The 21,171-nt window shown below is 47.0% G+C and overlaps 1 protein-coding gene across 6 annotated transcripts in view; it reads right to left on the bottom strand.

The window, feature by feature from the left end:
- bahcc1b (BAH domain and coiled-coil containing 1b) overlaps positions 1 to 21,171 on the bottom strand; it is a 62,295-nt gene that overhangs the window by 10,818 nt on the left and 30,306 nt on the right. For all 6 annotated transcript variants that reach the window (XM_039616114.1, XM_039616115.1, XM_039616118.1 and 3 more), the window contains exons 3-18: positions 20,942 to 21,100; positions 17,183 to 17,293; positions 14,895 to 16,901; positions 14,098 to 14,209; positions 13,346 to 13,539; positions 13,075 to 13,215; positions 11,936 to 12,108; positions 10,931 to 11,315; positions 9,102 to 10,010; positions 6,019 to 6,209; positions 4,741 to 4,877; positions 4,369 to 4,473; positions 2,325 to 2,403; positions 1,990 to 2,164; positions 1,731 to 1,898; positions 336 to 500 (exon numbers count right to left, since the gene is read on the bottom strand). In XM_039616114.1, the coding sequence (XP_039472048.1) occupies positions 336 to 500; positions 1,731 to 1,898; positions 1,990 to 2,164; positions 2,325 to 2,403; positions 4,369 to 4,473; positions 4,741 to 4,877; positions 6,019 to 6,209; positions 9,102 to 10,010; positions 10,931 to 11,315; positions 11,936 to 12,108; positions 13,075 to 13,215; positions 13,346 to 13,539; positions 14,098 to 14,209; positions 14,895 to 16,901; positions 17,183 to 17,293; positions 20,942 to 21,100 (5,211 nt within the window). The remainder of the gene's footprint in view (positions 1 to 335; positions 501 to 1,730; positions 1,899 to 1,989; positions 2,165 to 2,324; positions 2,404 to 4,368; positions 4,474 to 4,740; positions 4,878 to 6,018; positions 6,210 to 9,101; positions 10,011 to 10,930; positions 11,316 to 11,935; positions 12,109 to 13,074; positions 13,216 to 13,345; positions 13,540 to 14,097; positions 14,210 to 14,894; positions 16,902 to 17,182; positions 17,294 to 20,941; positions 21,101 to 21,171) is intronic.

The following is a 21,171-nucleotide window of genomic DNA, read 5'->3' as shown; positions in this document are numbered from 1 at the left end:
AGCAACATCACAATTTGCATGACCGTTAATAGCCATAAACTACTCAAGTGAACGCTGCCATTCCAACCTGTTGACTTATGAGAGGAAAGTTTCTGTCAGTTATTCCTGTTACTGACACAACATGTTATAATCCTTGTGCATGCCTTTTCGTTAACGCAACAGCGTGCAGTTCAAACAGATGCCATGATATGTAAATGCCTGGTGTACCCAGCCTCTATTCATGGAATTTTTTTATGGAAAAGTGGCCATTCAGAAAATAAACACAACCAGTCCAGACAAACGGAAGAAAGGAAATCTGTCTCCTGGAAATCTAAAGATATGTATAAGCATCTCACCAAGAGGTCCTGGTCTCCTACTCCTGGCTTTCTGGTTTGTTTGCAGCTTGGAGGACTGTGATGAAAAAGATATGCCCCCAGCAGGGTTTGCAGGAGCTTCTTTAGAGGATGAGCTAATCTTGATGTCACCGGCTCCGTCTTCGCTGTCATAGCTGGCGTCTTCCTCTGTGAAATCACGACATCAGTATGAGAGTCAGAGCGCTTCAAGTCATTTATATGTAAACTCTGTTAACAGCCGAGGACTCGCTCGATGAGATGCACCGACAGCGAGCTTTCGAGATTCCTTAACATTTTGGGACGATCTGCAAGGCCTGCTGCTAAATGTGCGCATGTTCAAATGCCAAGCAAGTCAAATTTCTACGAGGGTCTATAAAAGTAGGGCATTTTGTCACAAATTAACTCTCAATGAGCAAACCTTTTTTAATGGCTAAACAATAATGCCCTGCTTGTTACTTAACTGCAGTGACAGGGAGCAAATGTTGACATGCACACACACACACACACACACACACACAACGCACACACACATACACAGATTGTTAATGGCAGCTGTGTCTCGCTGGCTGCAGGGGTCGCGTCGGGTGTTGACACATCTGACACACTTGTCACTTACATGGCATTCTCTTCAACGCTTTCCCTGACACACATACAAACACTGGCAAGCACACACACACATAGAGAGAGACACACACACAGACACACACACACTTAACCGAACCACTAATTCTTCATGCCAATAAGGCCACGGGGTCAGTGAAATTCTAGTGTTTTCCTCCATGTTATGTTGGTTTCATGGCACACCCATCTCTCTGTCGAGCCGTTAAAAGTCAGGACGGGTGTCATTGTGTATCCTCAAGTAGAGGCACTTCAGTGTGGCCATTTTCACAAGGTTGGGGAGGTTAAGGAGAGATGGGAGGAGCTGGGTGTGACATTCTGAACGGGGAGGCCAGGGCAGGCTCACATTACCATATGCCGATGAGGGCGGAGGGCCGTGTCGCATGCCCGTGGCAAGTCGTTAACTGTTTTAACAGTGTGACAGACGAGCTGGGAAGTGAGAGGACACCCCCGATGACGGCGGACATCTCACTCTCAGATGCTCTACGTGCACACACACACACAATCTCACAGCGAAATCTCACAAGATCTGGTTGGTGTCCTTTGACCCACACACCAAATAAGCGCCGCTTGACTCGCATGTGAAACTGTCAGTGAGCTTTTCCAAACTTCTGAGCCTTTGTAGCTTTGTCATAAAGCTCTTATCAGCAAAACGTGTGTATTCCATTGACCAAAAAAGGCTGTAAAATTTTACGGCCAAAGCATCAACTGCGAGATCCTTTTTTGGTTAATTGGCAAGGCGACACAACCAGACTGCATATGAAGAAAAAAAAACCTCACCATGCTCTGAGCTCTCGCTGTCACTCTTCTCATCGTCTATTTCGTGCTTCTCAGTAGCTCGGCTGTCCTTGTGGTGAGGTCTGTTTGGGTTGATGTCCATGGGAACTTTGGGCTTTCGACCTCTCTTCCTCTTCACGGTTTGAGCGGCTGTCTGGGACTGCTGCAGGTCTGAGAGATAAGCAGAAAAGGGGTGAGCTCAGTTTCGAGGTGCTGTCTTGTGAACAAGTGTTTTTATGTATGCACCCTCTCTCTCCCCCACCTTTTCCGCCTTGTCTGCAGTGACTCTTGGACGCGTCTTTCTCGCTGCCGTGCAGCATGTCTGCTGACTGTGAACCACGCTGGGCTGCGGCCTTCTGCTTCAGCTGGGTCACCCGCCTGGCCAGCCTGGAGCTCAGGGCGCTGGGTCGACCTCTGTGCTTACAACGAGCTTTCATCTGCAGTCAGGGAACAACTAATTATTGACTCATTCCTTCCTGCTAATTGAAATATCTAGAAAAAGAAAAAAAAACCCAAAACAGAAGCAGGAGGAAATGGTTCTCAGTGTGTGTGTTTGTGTGTGTGTGGACGAACCACGAGAAACAGCGAGTGGCTGACCTGTGCAGTGCTGAGGCTTTTGAAGTTGTGATTGGACATTGAATTCCTGGCTTTTTCCTCCAGTACATTCAGTCCAGCCCTGAAAAAAAACATAAAAACACAGCAGGGATGCAGCTGAATGAGAATTTATCCTATGTGAAAACAGAGAATCAGCTTAATCACACGTCTTTCCTCTCAACTAAGATATTCTCTGTATCTCTGCATTTCCCTTTTTTTTTGCTCTTTTCTTCTTAGCTTCCCTTCTATCTGTGTTGAAGCTCACTCATTGTCTCGCTCTCTTCCCACTCATCTTTTCTGTCTCGTAACTTTGATGAGGTAAGAGACAGCCTCTGCGCGGTCTGACGGCAAACACGGGAATATTCGGAACGCGAGACTAAAAAAGGGTAAGAAATTATCTGTTGTGAAGAGAGCCGAGAAGAGGGAGAGATAGAGAGAGACAGTGGGTGGGGGAGAATGGTTGAGGGGGGAGGGAAAGAGACAGAGAGAGAGAAATGAAGCAGTCTCGGGGGAGTCTGTCCGTTGACCGGAGCTTCAGGGCTCAATCGATAAACACTAACCTCTATTGAACACTACTCCTCCCTTCCTCTCTCTCTCTCTCCCTCTTTCTGTCCTTCCTTCATTGCCCGCATGCTCTCTCGCACCACAGGCAGTTGACACACACACACACACACATTCACATACACACACATAGCCACACAACAGTTAGCAGCTGGTGTCTGAGGCAGGTGAATCCTATATTCCCAGAGAGGGAAGGTTTGGCTCTCAGCATCTCTGCTCCCAGGAGAGCAGAGCAGAGGAGAGGAGAGGAGAGGAGAGGAAGATTCTAACTATCCAGATCACCTTTGTCTGTTTCATTCCCCTGAATGACTGACGTTTAACCCCAGATTCAGTCAAATTAGCATTTGGGAGTACACGGCACAAAACAGCAAGGTGGTTGCTGGGTTCTTTAAACCATCTTTAAGTGCTTTTAACTATTTTTTATATAACTTTAAAAGCCCAATCACTTCAAGAGCAACTGGCAAGAGGTGAGACAATAAGCTAGGTTCACCTATGAAATCCAAGCTGGCTATCCGCACACCTTTCACCATATATGCTTCATATTCCAGATATCAAGAGAACTAGTCGGCTGACTTTAGAAGAGCTACCATTCCTCTTCATCTCGCTTTCTTTCAGTTTTATTTCACCCCACACCCCAACTCTCATTAGAAGATGAAAGCATAAACAAATGATACATTGCTTGTTAATAACAACAGAAATGCTGCTCAGGCACGGAGCACCCAGCTCTACTAATTAAACAAGTTCTCTGCGTGTGTGTGTGTAGTGCACTGGCATGTATGACTAAAGGCTTTCATTGTCATTTTCATTAGCGCTTTCTAATCATGGTAACCGTGACAAACCTCGAGTTTCTCTAATCATTTTATCAAGGCGAGGGGTGCACATGCTAACAGAGGTGGGGCATCATGAGAAAACACATTTATCACTGCTGAATCCCGGCTGCTTGCACGCACTAGCACGTGTGTCCATGAATGCGAGTCGGTGTGGAGGTTTGCATGTGTGAGGTGTTAAATAATGTGTGGTTGCGTGTTGCAGCTGGTGGGGGTGGCGTGGAGTCATTTATCACTGTAATAACTGTACATCAGAACTTTGTCCAGCTGTATTAATATATGCTGGAGGTTCGCATGGAATCAGGACATAATCAATACAAGTGATAAATATGATTAAAAGTGATTAATGGTGATTAATGAAGCCCTCATCTCCATTACCTTCTCTCATTAAAAATCACACCCAGCTTACAGCTCCCATCACATAACCCCCACTGTGTATGTGAGTGTGTGTGTCTGTGTGTGCATCAGTGTGTGAGCAGCTCCTTCCAGTGCCCAATCAAGCAAATCATCAGCTAGAGAGCATTCGAATCAATTCAGCTGAAGAAGAACTTCTTGAAAATCAACCATGCCTTTCACTAAAAACACAAACAGAAATCAGGATGAATGAGCTGGGCTTGCCAATCACACTGATTATACCGACGCAATATCAGAGGACTGACCTGAGTCTTTTGGAGCTCTCTGCAGCAGCTGGGCCGGGGGTGGACTTGCGCTTACGGGGGCGGCCGGGCCCCCGGCGAGCAGGGCTTCGAGATGTCTCCTCTTTCCTGCAGAGAGAGGAAGGAGAAGGAAGAGGAGGAGGAGTGGTACGGAGAGGGAGATTAAAGATGCAATCCGGACAGCGGGAGAAATCAGGAAGAAGCTTGTATCGGCTACAGGTCAAACTGCATTAAATATGAGCAGGCAGCGAGTCCTGATAAATCAGGAGGATGCAGCATGAAAGCAGAAGAGTGAATATTGGAATGCAGAATTCAGACTAGACAAAATAAGTGTGTGTGTGTGTGTGTGTGTGTGTGTGTGTTGTCTCTGCTCACTGGTGGTCATGTTTCCTCTGTAGTTTGGCCAGTTCTCTCTGTTTTTCTTTGTAGCGGCGCTGTAGCTCAGCCAGCTGGACACGCATGGCCAGCTCCTCCCCTCCCATGGTCTCCATGGAGCCCTTCACTGGGCACACCTGACACATACACAAACACGGACACACACACACGCGTGCACACACAGAGCAGAGGAATTTAAATGCTGAACACCAACTTCAGCACAGCAGTCATTGGATATGTAGCCAGCTTGTGTTTGGCCAGCTTGTTGAGGACTTTCCTGTAACCAAACGCTCACACGTTTGTGTGAAGCAGTTAATTTTAGCAAATCAACAACTTCTGCTCTTACTGGCAGGTTTCTAATAGGCTGATGTAGCTCCCTAGGCACTTTCTGTTGCAGATAACAAATATTAACATAAGTAAAATCAATCTTTAAACGTTAAAAAGGTTTCTCCAAGTAGTTCTTTAATAATCTGTAGGATAAATGTGCGCTTATTGAAGTCTTAAAATCAAACACCTGATAGCATTGGTGAAGCTGGATCTTGTTTGGAAGTTTCTTGAATGTAATAAGAAACATAAAGCTCCACCACACAGGAAGCACTTGTGTCATCTTTACTTGAATATTATAAAAAAAATATGAAAATGTTTTACTTTTAATTTCAACACAGATCAAACTAAAAGAGTTTTTTTCTAAAATCTATCCATCCATTTTATTTAATCACCAACACGTTTTGCCCAGTTATTCAGTGAACACACAGTTTATTGGTTGTAATCCACACTGCTTTTTGTTTCTTATGATAGATTATATTTATTGCACCCGTGTTTTAGTGTTCGTTTGCTACACTACACAATGCATTAATTTTATAGTGTGATTTTCCAACATTTATCGTGTGATTCCACTGAATAATGGTGTAATTTTATTGTAATTTTATTAATTTTATTTATAAGCCATGATGTACTACAAATGTGAGACATGTTTATTTTAAATGTTTTATGTTGAATTTACTGGCATGTTTTCTTTAATCTTATTAGTTAAACTCTTAGAAATTAGTCTATTTCTTATTTGTATCCCTGATGATAACCAACAGGTATTTTCCTTTTGATTTCTTAGTTGTTCAGTTCAGAAATTAGATTTTTTTTAAAAACTGTTTTGGTTTTATTTACAACAAGCATAAAATAATTCATACGTGTTCAAACTGTTCAGCACTCCAGCGAGCCACATTTTGAATCCTCACTGATTTACATCCTCATGCACAAATACAAAATACACCCGTGCCTCACCGGCTCGTGCCGAGGCGTCCAGCTGCACTTCCTGCGCAGGTTCAGCCTCTTCCTGATTGGACACTGCTGGTCCACGGCACCATCCACATCCACATCTACATCGGGGGCCCTTCCCCCTCCGACTTCCAGGGCACGGGCGGCCACCAGAGTCGCCAGACTGTGGAGGTCAAAGGTCGGCACGTCCTCCTCACCTGCGCGGAGACGGATTGTTTCGATTTAGATTGGTACATCACGCAGTGGCTGACACCTGGTTATAAAACATGCCGTGTGCTGAAGGGATTTATTTCTCGGGCGATGAAACGGCGTCTTGAAAAGTGGTGATATTTATGATATTAGCTGTGTAGTTTATTTGATGTATACTGGTGTTCATGCCTAATCGTACACACAGACACACGCGCATGGGAGGGGGGGTGGGGGGGTGGGGAACGATCTCTGCATCTGTCACTGTCATTAACTCTGTCATTGTCACGGCAGCGGCAGATGAAACGGAATATTCATGAGACAGTCCGCACACATTCACACACACACACATGCAAATAAAATACACTCATTTAGAATACACACAGGCACCTACAGCATTTTCGCTGAGCTACGCAGACATGGGCAAACTGCGTGAGGCTATGTGAAGGAGAATTGGAGAGATGGTAAGAGAAGGAGGAGGAGGAGGAGGAGAAGAAGGACTGTGGGATGCGGTGAGAAAAAGGGAGGGAGGGATGGGGAGTAAAGGGGAGGAGAAGCAATAAGAGGCAAAGTGTTTATTGAGCTATCTATTTATTCTCCTACATCTCCTCATTATGGACATGGACAGAATCCAATTTCCCCTTAGAGAAGAAGACGAGGAGAGAAAAGAAGGAGACGAGGAAAGGAGAAGAGAGGCAGGTGAGGAGAGGTCTTTCTCGTTCACTCACACTGTGTACTGGAGCCGCAAGGCCCATTCACTGACACCTGACATCATTAAGACCTGTGTGAGTGTGTGTGTGTGTGTGAGTGAGTGGAAGATGGAGACAGAAAAACACGGCAAGCAGCGACGAAAGAAAGGAGGGCAGGAAGGATGGAGTCTTTGTCTGTGAGGAGAGAAATGAGAGCGTGCGCAAACAAACGGATGTGAGATTGACAGGTAACTCCTCAGAGAGCGACGGAGCAAGCGGGAAGGAGCTGAGAGACGTGGCTTTGTCCTGTCCTGGCTCGCAGAGGTCAATGCCATCTCATCTGTCAGACCTCTGAGCCAATGGCATGCTCCGATTACCCTGACAGGATGACATCACTACTGACATCACCACACCTAGTTTAGTATCCTGGAGGATGGCCACAATCGATAGATACCTTCCGCCTACAGCGCACAGACACACATATGCACGCACGCACACACTCATCTTTGCACAGTAATAATACCATAGCGTGTCTCTAACGGGGGTGAAGGGTGTAATAAGAGGCGGCACAGGGGATTTCAAGGGGAAAAACAAAAACAGTGGAGGAAAATTAAAAACCATTACAGCTGCTGTGGACCTAGTCATCATTAGAGACCATTAAGGAATTTATTGGTGTGAAATTTCAAAATAAAGGAAATGTGAAGGAAGAAATTACACAAATACCTCCTCTGTCTACGTGTAAATAGAAGTAATAGCGATAATTCGTGAAGAAGAGAAGGGGTGGGGGGGGACATCTCTTGATTCCTTAATCTGTAATTGTGATCTCCAGTGAACAGCTGAGATATCCTTCTGCATCAAGGAACGCCATAAACGCATCTGTCTGGGATCGGTTTCATCTCCCCCAACGCATTCACAATGACAAAAACGCCATCAGCGGTATTAATAACATTCTCGGCGATGAGGTCAGAGCGGGGGGAGGGGGTTAAATAAATGTGTTGCAACTTGAAGAACGTTTTCCACGCCACAACAGGGCTTATTGATTTCACACCTATTACACATGCTAACCACGTGCATGCACATGTAAACAAATGCACAGTCGCGCTGTATCTCTGACACACACACATGCACAGACAGCAGCTGAGCGACTTATGATTTTTACACTTATTAATTCCGTCAACAAGGCTTGCAGAGGCAGGATTTACACACAAGATTACATTGGTTTAATAAAAAAAAAGAAAGAAAGAAAAAAGAAAAAGGAGACGTGGGTTGGAGGGGGTAACAAAGAGGGAGGAGAGGCGGGAGGAGGCGCAGGCAGGGAGCAGGCAGCCTGGTGGAGAGACACATAGACTCTGATGGAGGAGAGCAGGGATTCATCTGGGATTACTTAACAGCTTACACACACACACACACATAGCCGCGTGCACGCCACGTACAAATCGTACACACACACAGATGCTGGCATAAATAAAAACACTTTCTCTCAGAGGGACGAGAGGAAAATAGGAGCGCTTACAGGAGAAGTGTTTTAAAGGAAAGGGTCTAATTAGCAAAGCAAGACGCCAGAGCCTGGGGGACACACTGGGCAGAGTGTGTGTGTGTGTGTGTGTGTGTACGGGTTTGTGTGTGTGTGTGCGTGCATCCTGGCTTGTGTCTAAAGCTTAGCTTGTCCATCTCTGGGTCCCCTCGAAATGCACACACACTTTCACGTGCACGCACACACACTGGCGTATACACATAAGCATCCTTCCCAGAGGGAAAAAATTTGGTCTATAGGCAAGAGCGGAGAAACAGAGCTGAGGAAGGAAGCAGGATAGTTAGTGGGAAATTTTTTGTGTCTGTGCATGTGTGTTGGTGTGTGTGACATGAGACACATCTGGATTGCACACATCTCCCAAAGCTCTCTCATGTGTTCACTGTAAGTGTGTGTGATTGTATAGCAAGAAGAAAAGCATGGTGACAGTTTTTTTTCTTTTCTTTTTCCTTGATCTCAATTTCAAGGGCATTTGGTCTTTTTTTAGGTCTTTTTTTACTATAAGAAGATAATGTAAGAAAGGCAGACTTAATTATTGGGGCTGTTTAGAACTATTTGGTTTCATTTCATAGGTTTCGAACTGGACCAATGTCTGTAGATGTGTTAGCAGATTAGACCACTTTTTGCCATAATGGCACAGTCACACAGGCAGATGATGTATTCTCAAATGAATTTCTTCTCACCTGCTTTGCTCGCCCTGCTCCTCTGCTGGATCTCAAGCTCGGCCAGTTCCCCTAGCATCTCCATGCCGTGGTTGGGTGAAGGGCACGGGGCCTGGTCAACAGGTACAGGTGGGTACAAGGCATCTCTGGTGGCACACAGAGCTGCGGCGATTAGGAGCTCCAGGCTCCACATGTAGGCCCCTTGGAGCTGGGCTGCTGTACTTGCTGTTGGAGGGACGATCGGGTCGGGGAATGTGGTAGGAGCGGGAGAGCTACACGTTAATTCCACCAAGTCCTCACTTGGTCTTCTCCCATCCCCCTCATCCTCCACTACCTCTACATTCTCTCCTTCTTTGTGCCCATCCTCCTCTGCCTCGACTTTTCCAGGCTCTTCAGGCACAGAGACTGTACATTCTGTTGGTTCGGGATGAATTTTCTCTCCCTCATCCCCCTCGATGTCCTCTTTTCCATCCTCCCTATCGTTCTCCTGCTCTTCGGGTAGCTGGGGCTCCTCCAGGCCAGCCTGCTGGCCCGAGCAACCCAGGGAGAGCTCTACTTTTAGGGTTTTGCCTGTGGCTGTGGCTGGGCAGGCTGGATCTGGGACTGGAGCTGGGAAAGGGCATGGCGGCAATCCAGAAATCTCACTTTGAGGCTGAGAGACCGAGCAGCCTTTTGTTTCCTGCTTCGCCTCCTCTGTAAGTGCACACTGGGATTCCACCACTTCACAGACCCTCTCATTGTCTTCCTTCCCCAGCTCTTCAACTTCAACAGTGAGAGGCTTGATGTGGCACTGGTGTGGGAGGGACTTAGTGTCAGGCTCTGCTGGCTCATCCTCCAACATAGGTTGCTCAGCCAGTCGAGCCTCTGGAGGCGAGGGCCCGGCCTTGTAACCCATGGTGATCGGAGGGTAAGTATAAACAGGTGGCAAGTCTGGTGGAGAAAGGGAGAGAGAGCGCACTGGTCACATAGTTTCTTTGGCATTAAAGCCTGTATATCAGCCTGAAATAGGGGAAAACAAAATGTATTTATCTGCAACAAATAGAAAGTATTTGTAGTTTCTTGTTCTTTAAGTTCATTGCAATTCCGTTCAGGTAGACAGGATGAAGCCAGTGATTACAGTTGGCATAATACATTAACAGCAAGATGCTGAAAACACAGTGTGCCTACAGTGGTGTGTATTATACAGCATGTCTGTGTGTGTGTGTGTGTGTGTGTGTGTCTGTGTAGAAGTGTAAGTATATAGATCTAGGTGGGATATTGATGACACCCTGCCGTTTTCCTGTGATTGCAGCGTCAGCCCTGTCACCCCTGTTCTCTTATTATTGATGATATCCCTCCGCCCCCTTGACAACGCAGCCAGATGAATGCGTATCCTTCCGCGTGTACTTCTCAAGGACCCGTGAAGGATAAGGAGGCTCTATCTGAAGATTTCACTGACCTTCACTGACACACATATGCACACTGGCAGGTCACACACATACATGGACAGAGTGCCCATATGCTTTTTTCTGACCTTAATGGCTTGCCTGCCCGCTGTCCCTCTTTGGCTTGCACAGAAAAAAAAAGTGCACACATACACTCAAGGACACACTGAGTAAGGGACCAGCCATGCTTCAAACAATTTCTGCAAAATCAAAAGAATACCACACTTCAAAGCCCAGTGCTGCATTTCAGCAGCAGCGGCCTCCATCACTCTTCCTCTTTCTTTTTCTCTTATGCTCTATCTGTCTGTCTCTGTGTCCTGTTTCGCCATCTTTATGCTATCTGATGGTCCAACCTGCTGGCACAGATTTTTCAGTTCAGACAGAGGATTCATTAACGAGCCTACGGGGGCTTCTGCACACACAAACCTGGCTCGAGGGATTGTGGGTAGTCCTGAGGTGGCTGTCCCTCTCCTCTGTCACTGCCCCTCTCCAGTCCTTTGGAGAGGTGTGAAGGAGCAGGGCTGAGGGCTGGGGACCGGGGAGCTGCTGCAGCAGGGCTCGGTGCAGGAGTCAGAGGATTTGGCGGGTGCGAAAGCGTGGATGGGGAGTGGTAGCAGGGTGACTGACGGCTAGTGGGGCACATTCCCGGAGATGGTGTGGATGTCTTGGGTGGAGGTGGGGTGTGAGAGAAGGGTTTGGCTGCATGGGAGGAAGCAGTGGACGTGGATGAAGAAGAAGAAGAGGGAGTCCTGGATGGTGGAGATTGATGAGTTGAATCTTCCAGGGTGATAGTGCTATCATCATGTTTTCTCTATGAGAGAAGAAACGGAGAAGAAGCGATTGAGAAGTAATCCTTACAATGTTTAGATGAATACATTTTAAATGTGTTACATGATGCTAATTTAACACTTTGATCTACATGGCCAGTTACGACTGCATGACGACAGGAAATGCAGTTGTATAAGACAGGACAAATACCACCTAAACACAAACATTAATTCTGAAAAAAAAAAAAAAAAACCACGACAGAAAAGCAGCGGGGAAAAAATAACAAAAAAAGAAGAACTGTAGCTCGAGATGACCACACTGTTTGATTGCCAAATGATCTGGCAAATGTGAAAGTGCAAAAGCAACACACCAACGTGTCTTTATCAGTAAAACCATTCTCCAACAAAAGAGGAAGTCATTGGCTTAAATAAATATTGCTGAGTGTGATTTTTGCATATGTTTTTCTTTCAGTGTTGAGAAGCCAGGATATCTGCACTGAGAGATCTTCAAACAATTGAGTAGTGGTCCCGTATTGTAGTCATAACAACTGAAAGGAGGAAGAAGTGCCATTGCGCAACCTCAGAGTATTTCCCAATTCTCATTTGTCCACAGTTTCACAATAATAACTCATTCTCATAGTTTTCTGGTTTATACTGGTCTTACTTGTCCTAAAGATTGGCGTTGGATATGCTCCATGGCTCGCTGCTGCTGCAGGGCGTACAGCTCCTGTTGCCGTAGAAAGGAGGGGCGGGAGTAAACTGGGTGATGCTGCAGGTGAGGAGGGGGGCCTCTGCCTCCATAAACAGGAGGCCACAGACCCGGGGGCTCCAGAACATCTAGAGTAGAAATTGTAAATGAGAGAAACGGCTGAGTATTTTCTTTTGATTTAAAGAAAAAAAACAATGTAAAAAGGATGAAGAAAGACATTAATGGATGTTGTTGCTAGACTGAAAATAGACCATCTGTAGCCCGAATGAGCTGTGTTTTGGCCTCAGACACAATCACTGAATAGTGAATGCATGCTTCACAACCTATAATCACCACTTTTAACTCTTTCTATGCAGGTTTTCTTTACAGGGAAGCACATATTTTCATCACATCCTCTCCCTTAGCACATATGAATGTGAATACACACATATGAGCATACATACACACACACACACACATACACACATCCCTCCTTGGCTGCCTTGTCGCTGGGAACCTTTGTTCTGTGAGATTAGCCTGAGTGGGCTAATGTTTCCCAGGGGAAGGGTTCAGTGGATGCACTTCCCCTCTCCACAGGAACTCTCACGGAGCGAGGCAAGGGAGGCGGGAGATAATTAAATTTCACAGCCTGTTTGCAAAGCAGCGCTGACACACACACACACACACACATTCACCACACACACACAAAGACAAACACTTTTCTCTCTCCAGCAATGGCTGAGGTGCCCAATAAAACCCTTCACATATCGTATTGTTTCAGACGTGAACACAACTTTAAACACACACACATACACCTACACACACAGAAAGCACAAAGTCCAGTCCAAACACATCAGTGCTCCACCACAAGAGAGATGAAACGCCAGTTAAAATGGTTTGCATAAAGCCGGGCACACGCAGAGGGGGGGCAGCAGAATAGCTGCTCGCATTAACGAAGCCATAAAACATGGTCCCACTGACAGAAGGACTTAGTTGAGCATTATATTATGATTAGCCAATGATACTAAAACTCTGGGAGAGAAATGGCAGAGGCTTTGATGATACAAATGAAAAGGGGGAGGAGGGGTATGTGTGTATGAGGATGCTTAGCGTACCAAGGTGATGATGAGGCCCTGGTTCTGTTGGAAGAACCATTAGTGGTGAGTTAGGGTCTTGGGTAAGCGACCCCAAGACAGGCTGCAGAGTGCTGGGAAGACCTGGAGGAAACCCTGGAGTCATTCCCACGTGACTCAGACCTATAATGTAAAAATATAGCAACTTGGAATTGCAACAAAACATAAAGAAATAACTTTATGCTGTCTATTGGAGGGCATCAAAAGAACAGAACAGAACAAGTTGAAGGTATAAAGTTAGATCTCTACTCACTATATGAATGCCCCATCCAGAGGGATGGACTTCCTGTTCTCTGCATCCAGTGGTGGTGAGCCGGGTGAGCATGTGCAGCGGGATCAGCCCCCAACTGGCTCGCTCCTCCGGGGACCAAGAGGTGAGAGGTCAGATCCCCGTGGCAGCTGCTGGAAGGGTGGATCCTGGCGAACTCCATGCAATCCTTGTTTTCCCTGTCGTGGCAGTAGGCGGTATGAACTTTGTCATTATCTTGATTATCCCTCTTATTGTCATCATCATCACTGTCATTATGATCATTATCTTCATCCTTGTCATCTTCATTACCACTACCACCATTATAATCATCGAGAAAAAGGAAATGTGACGGCAACAGGAACAGCCATCACCTTGTGCCTGGTCTATGAGTTCTCATTATATGTTTTCTTCCCTTGATATGACTACATAATAAGAGCCCGATACTTCAGAGACATCCATATTAGTCCCCGTAACATTAATGCACCACATCTCATCTTAGGGAGAAAGAGAGAGAAGGGAAGTGAGAGAGAGCGAGAGAGTGAGGGTGTACAGAAATACCACATCAAAGGGTGAGAAGAGTAAATGGAGTGAGGGGATGAGAGAGAAGAGATGCACAGCTTCAGACTGGAAGAGAGAAGCCGAGAATAAAAGAACTACAGCTTATCAGATAAGAGCAAAAATGAACAGATGCTAGTGTGTGAATGTCTGTGTACGTGTTTGTGTGTGTGTGTGTGTTAATATGTGTTTAAGAGTACCTGATGATCATTTCTCTGTCTCTGTCCAGGTGATGAAGGCCGATCTGATCCTCAGTGATCCTCTTCCTCTCCTCAGCCTCCCGACCAAGAGGATACACAGGGCGTGACACCCCTGAATCACATAAAAACAGCACGAGAAACATATAACTTATCGGTACTTTCATGTGCAATCAAATGATGTAAACAATTTCCAACCAGGTATAGGAAATAAATGCACAGCAAAAGACAGTACATGGTCTACATAGTGTACTACATGGAATTTGCTAACCTTTAATGTGTCCCATATATTCTATGTCAAAATATCCCTTGAAACAGCGGTCCCCAACCTTTTTTGCGCCACGGACCTGTTTTTGCCCGACAATAATTTCATGGACCGGCCTTTAAGGTGTCGTGGATAAATACAACAAAATAAAACCATTACCGGTACCAAAAAAAAGAAGGTTATCGCTAAAAACCAATAAAAACCCTGAAAACCATAAATTTCACACCCGAGCATCAACTCTCGCGGCCCGTACCAAACGACTTACGGACCGGTACCGGTCCGTGGCCCGGGGATTGGGGACCGCTGCCTTAAAGGGCAATGGCTGCCTTTTGTAATAAATTTCTCCTTAAACGTGCTAAATGATAAGTAGTGTGGAAGGTTTTTGGAGTCATTCTAAAGATATCAGATGTCAAAGTGAATCAAGAACACCATCAGCTGTTCTTGTGTGTTTAATTGTTGATATTCTCCATTAATGTAGCCTCATGTTGAAATTTTGCTTTGATTTTCAGTGCACAGAGCACAAATGATATCTGACCTTTCATGCTGTGCAGTACCCTGCCTTGCCTGCTGTGGCCGGGGGTGCTGTCTGGGGAACGATGGGGGGGCCTGGCTACTGCGACTGCAATACCCACTGGAGGCTGTCGCACTTCCCCCTCTCCTGCTTCCCCTGCCTCCTTTCCACCTCTGTCACTTTTCTGCCCCTCGTTAGTGGAGCTTCGGCGAGGAGGGAGTGACTGTTTGGGAGGGTCCTGCTGGGAGGTGCTGCTTTTAGCTCCTCCTCTTTCTCCCTTCTCTGATCTGTCTCCACCCTGCTCGAGGCAGCCTAGACCTCCAAAGGGGCTCCTCTGTGGCAGAAGCAAAGGCTGCTGGGAGCTGTAGTTCATTAGGTTCTTCATGGCACTGCCCTCACTGTCGGCAGATGAGGAGGACAGAGGTGGAGGCAGTTGCGAATGTGGCTGGTTGGGATCATTGTGTGGAGCTTTGTTGCTCAGCCCTTTTACTTCACCTTTACCAACCGAACCTTTTCTCTGGTCCTCTTGGTGGTCCCCTCGTGCCCCCCATGAAAGTGCTGTCTGAGTTCCGTCCTTCCCCCTATCTTCTGCACATGCTCCGTGGCTACTGTGCTGCTGGTGCCTTATTCTTGCAACCTTTTGCCCCTCCCTTGAAGGTGTTGCTCCCAGTCCAATCTTCCCATCAGAAGCTGAATGAGAACAGTCCCCCAAGGGAGAAGTGCTAGCATCGGGGGAATTCTTTGATAAGCCCTGTTCACCTGACTTTTTCTCCTGGGCATCTGCAGGGAGCGAGGGTCGGTAAACGTCGTCCACAACCTCGACATCTCTGAAGGACGAAGAAGTTTCAAGGCTGCAAGACCGCAGTTCTGGCTGAGAATTCACGTTGGAGCCTTGTTTGTGGAAGTGTTGCGTCTGGATGCTCCAGTCAGGAGGTTTGTCAGCCTTGCCATATCCCAGCTGCTGCTGGTGTTGCTGCGATTTGTCCTTCTTCTGGCAGCTACTAAGTTGACTAAGGTGATGAGAGGGACTTTCATGAGATCCTTCTCCACTTTTATCATCTGCCTTTCTGCCGCCTCCTCCTGCTCCACGACAGTCTGGAGCGCCCAGGTCCCCTAATGGCCCCACTGAGGGCACATAAGTTGGGCCAATGACCTTTGCCTCCCTGCCAGATCCACCAGGTGTGGATACTGGATCTTTGGAGGGTGTAAGTGTGAGGGGAGCGGGAGAGCAGTAAAACTCAGGATGAGGATGATGATGGGCATGGTGTAACCACCCTCCCGCAACCGTGGATCCCATATGCAAGGCATGAGGAGGAGGTGGCGGTGGAGGAGGGGGAGGCATAGAGTAGGAAGCCACTGAGTGGGGAGTCGGAGGTGCCAAGATTGCTGTCGCTGCAGCCGTCCCCCGTCTCATACATTCAGATGAGGAAGTCGAGGATTCGCTGATCCTCATCTCCCCATTTATAGGTCCATCTTTTGAGCACCTTCTGCTGCCTCCAGATGGAGGTCTACCCGCACCACCACCGCAGCTACTTAGTGCTCCTGCCTTTCCTCGAGAGCCAGCCTCTGCCCCCGAGCCAACGGACAATTTGCAGGCACTCATATGTTTCACTCCCTGACTGCCCGAGTCACTGTCTCTGTACTCTTTGTGCCGCTCTGCAGCGTGTCTGTGGTCTTCCTCCCTTCCCTGGAGGTTGAGGTGAGGAAGAAGGGCGGGGTGGGGGAAAGCTTGTTGGTGGTGGCCAGACGGAGTGGTAGCAGGGCTCATTTGATGAAGATGGTGATGACTAAGTTTGTCTTTGCTCTCCTGGTGCCTCTCCTTGCTGCTCGATCGCTCCTTTTCCTTTGACACAGACGAAACACTTTTCTCGCCAATATCCTTGGTGCTCTTGCCACCAACTCCCCCGCTGTCTGTCTCCCGGCTGCAAGAGCCAAGTGGGTGTCCTGGAGCGGTCCTGGACAACGGAGGAAGGCTGTGACTGGTGGAGAGAAGAGGTGGCTGAGGAGGAAGGCCTCTCAGGTAGAAGTGATCTAAAAGGACAAGATATAGAGGATAAAATAGATCTTTAGGGTTGAAAATTTATAGGACTCTACACTTATTTAAACGTAAATATCACTAAAATAACAATATGAGAAAATGTGCTCCTACAATGATTTCTGCATAAAAGAGACAAGATACCGCCATGTTGAATAACTGGACTCTGAGTGTCTAGGTGTTCTTATTCCTGTGGTGATGCTGATTAAGCATTTTAGGGATGCCCTGTATATAAAAAGCTTTTTTCATAAACACACACACACACACACACACCTACCTTTTTGAGTTTCATAGAAGCGGTGCTGTCCATAGAGGCTGTTGCTATGGTGATCCAGGGGACTCATGGGGAGAAAAGGAGACGCTAGACTTCCTGAATAGCTGGGGTACCCTGTCAGTGGGAGGCAGAGCACGAAAGAATTGATGTTTCTTTGCAGCGTTGACATTCAGCAGCCCTCTAAACAAACAGTTTATCTCTACAATCTATCATGGAACGGGGCCATTTTGGAAAATGCAGGAAAAAAAAACATGTCCGGTTAGTGCTACTTTCACCATAAATGCACTTTCGCACAAACATGCCAGATGAGTTGACATTATTTACAGTGGACAAAGTGGTGACAAAAACCACAGCCGACAGCTACTGCCAAGTGTTTGCAGCATTTTACTGGATGGAATTTGCTCTTTCTCCCAAACCCAAGACAAACATTATGAAGCATTTGAACAGCCCACCCCCTCTTTAAAACACACACTCGCACACAGTCACACACACACACACACGGGGTCCTCCCATGAGGTCACTGGGAGGTAAATGGTCGTTTCACTCTGTTCCTTGTCTTCAAGGATGTTGAACTGCATCGTGGGATAGAGGAGGTCTTGGAGGTTGTGTTGATAGGGGGGTGGTTGGATGCATTGATGGGTGAACAGCACTGGGTGTGTGTATATGGTTGGGGAAGGGTGTTATTGGATGGGAGAAAAAAAGAAAACGCGCAAAAATAACCACAATCCCATATACGTACGTGAACGCGCGCGCAAACACCATACAAGAGGTGCACATCTCAGCACTGTGGAGAGAAAAATGGCTTGGGATTGTCTGCGTATGCGTGTGTGTTCTCCAGCAGCTGGTTTCATGCCCCACAGAGTGTCCTTGCCGGCCTGTTAATTGGCAGCCGTTAAAAGTTTAACGGCGGTGGCCAAAGTAAACAGCACTCCATAAAAACTCATCCTACGCATTCCACAGTCACACTGCAAAACCACCAACACCCCCTCACTGCTTCCAGCATGTGTGTGTGTGTGTGTCAGGAGGAGGGGGCTTTCTGTGTTCACGCTGCAGTGTAAATGCACAAATGTGTCATACCCGCCACTGTGTGTACGTGTGTTCCTGTGTGTGTGTGTTTGTGTGTGTGTGATTACTCTGACTGGTTAACAACCAGTGAATCTAAATGGCAACAATTAGCCAAAAGGCTCTATCAGCCATCTAAGGCCAATCCCCCGGGTAATGACGAGTGATAAAACTCAGGAGGGGTGGGGGGGGGATGAGAAACAAGAGAGAAGGGAATAAAGACAGCAGAGGGGCAAAGTGGCAAAAAATGAGATGAGGAATGAAAAGCAAGAGGAAAGGAAAGAAGGAAGGGAGGAAAGGTGAGCAACTGAATGAACAGGGAGACAAAAAAAAGACACCAGACGAACAGAGCTGTCGATATGAAAAGACCCCAATCTGGTGCTGCTGTGAGGCGTATGGTGAGAAGAGCGGGGAGTGTGTGTATGTGTGTGTGTGTGTGTGTGTGGGGGGGGCAAAGGGAAGTGGAGGATGATGGTGGAGATTAGAAGTACGGAGATGAGCTTGTGAGAAATGAGAGAAAAAACAAGGATAGGTGTGGAGAGAAGACAACATGCGCACAAGGGGCTATAATAGTGTCTGTGTGTATTGGTGTGGGTGTGAGGTAATATGTGAATATGTCTCATCTGTGACTTTATGTGTGTCAGTTTGTGTGTGTGTGTGTGTGTGTGTGTGTGTATCGGCCAGGTTTCTTCTCTCCGTGCTGGCTACGCTCCACTCTCTGGACTCCGGCCAGCTGGCAGACCGCCTACCGGAGCTCCCTGGCTTGAATTCTTAAAAACAATCATTTGTAGTGTGTGCGCGCGTGTTTGTGCATGTGGGTGCGTGCACTCCCGCGTAAGTGTGTGTGCTCAAACATCAAAGCCGAGCCACACGCACACACCAAATACGTCTGATACGCACACACATTCTTGGTCTCCTTTCACTGCTGCTCCGTTCAGGTCCTGCCTCTGACTCTTTCTATGAATCTGAACTAAGACAGAAGCTCACACGGGGCTCACTTTTAGGGCTCAACTGCAGTCTTTTCGCAGCTAGATGAGCTGAGAGTGAGGCAGCCGTTACAGACAAAAGTCTTTAGAGGCACCGGGAGAGGTTCCTTAAGGTAAAAACCCGGCTCTTGCGAGTTTGTCTAGTGTTTAAAACATAAACTCAGGGCAGAGTGGGGAAGTGTAGCGCCAATGTGAGTGACAGGCGGCGTGTTTGTCCAAATTAAATTTCGGTGTTTGTACACTTGGTCGCCAGCAGGGTGTGAGAAGGAAGGGAAGGGGATGTTTTTTGCTTTGCCGAGCTTGCTTTCTTTACTCTCCTGGTTCAGAGTGATTAAAGGTAAGGGTTAGAGGCAATTAAAGTGACAAATGTATGAGCTTGCTATTGTTTGCTCAAGTAGTTAGTGGCATCACTGGCAGGTAATATGAGTCAGAAGAGGCCTTTTTTTTTTAAAGTAGGCGTTTTGGCTTGTCTTGGCAGGAATAGTGCAGGTGTACTACATACACAATGGGCTTTGAAATCCATGAGTCAGCAAGCACAAGATCAGGATAGTAGAACAGCCATACCCGAATGGTACACAGTCTATTGTTCTGATTAAATGCACGTGCTAAAAGTGTTCAAATGCAGTGAAAAAATGATAATTGCATGTGTCAGATAGCTGGTTAAAGGTCACTGCTTTTTATGATATCAACATGAGCACTGGCTGTTTATTTAATTCCTCTGCAGTGGTTTGAGGGGACATCACTGTGTGTGTTACTGTTTACCAGCGATCAGTTAGTGAAAAGCTAGTGAAACGTGAAATTCTGATTCTGGCCGTTTTCAGTCAGTTAAGAAACGCAGCCTGTGGCGGAAACTGTCTTTCTGTTGAAGTTATCTCTTTGACCCATCTCACTGTCAAAAAGAGAAATCCTCTCTCTTTCTGTCTCGCTTTCTCTCTCTGTCTCACACACACACACACACACACACACACACACAGAAACAGCATGCATACACATACCTGAAAGGGACAGATAACTAAGTCAAGCTCAGTCTTTCACCACAAACGGTTAACAGTCGAAAAGAGGACATGATGCGTGTGGATGCGCACATTTTGTGTGTGTGTGTGTGTGTCTGATCAGGAAGGGGGCCGTTGGAGGTCGGTTAGCCCAGAAGGGGCCCTGAGGGTGGGGCTGCGGTCAGAAGGGGGAGGGGTTGTGGAAAGGGAGAGGATGCTGGAAATGGGGGTGAGTTTCAGTGTGCGATTATGTGTGTTTACCGGGGGTGGGGTCACCCTACTAAAAGAGAGGAGGGGTGAAAGCCTGAAGAGTTCTGTTAAATAATTTCTGATTGGAATATTATTTTTACGCTGTGTTGAGGTTTGAGCGTGCATGTGTGGCCTGTTTTATGGGTTGGGGCCAGAGAGAAGGGAAATATTTTGGTTGCTCATCAGTTTTTGACATGGTGCTTGAACATGGTGAACTAGAAAGCAGCCACAAACACAAAACCGCATGCTTGCTAACAAACAGAACAAGAAGTGTGTGTGTGTGTTTCCATAAGTAGCATCATCTAAGGCATCACTGCTGCACGTGTTTGGCCTCGGCTCAGTGTTGGTTAAACCACTTAATGGCTCCATCACAATCTAATCCCAAACCAAGACCCTGGATTAACCAGAGACCCAAGCTCTCTGCGCCGCTTCCTGTGTGTGTGTGTGTTGGTGTGTGTGTGTGTGAAACTTACCTTCATGCGAATGCGGGTACCAGATAGGGGAAGCGCTTGAATGGGGTCCAGCCCTGTAGGAGGGGGAAGAAGGGGAGGCAGCAGGTCCTGAGGGGTGAGTAGGGTGGGAGGGCGGGGACCCCAGGCTGCTAGCCAGGAATGAACCCATGAAGGAGGCACCTGAGGGACACAGAGAGGGCCTGGAGGTTAGAGAACTGATAGGGGAATAAATGGGGGAAGGGGAGTCATGG

Source organism: Oreochromis aureus, linkage group 8 (genome assembly GCF_013358895.1).
Source record: "Oreochromis aureus strain Israel breed Guangdong linkage group 8, ZZ_aureus, whole genome shotgun sequence".
Lineage (NCBI taxonomy): Eukaryota > Metazoa > Chordata > Actinopteri > Cichliformes > Cichlidae > Oreochromis > Oreochromis aureus.
This window is presented reverse-complemented; position numbering and strand designations above follow the sequence as displayed.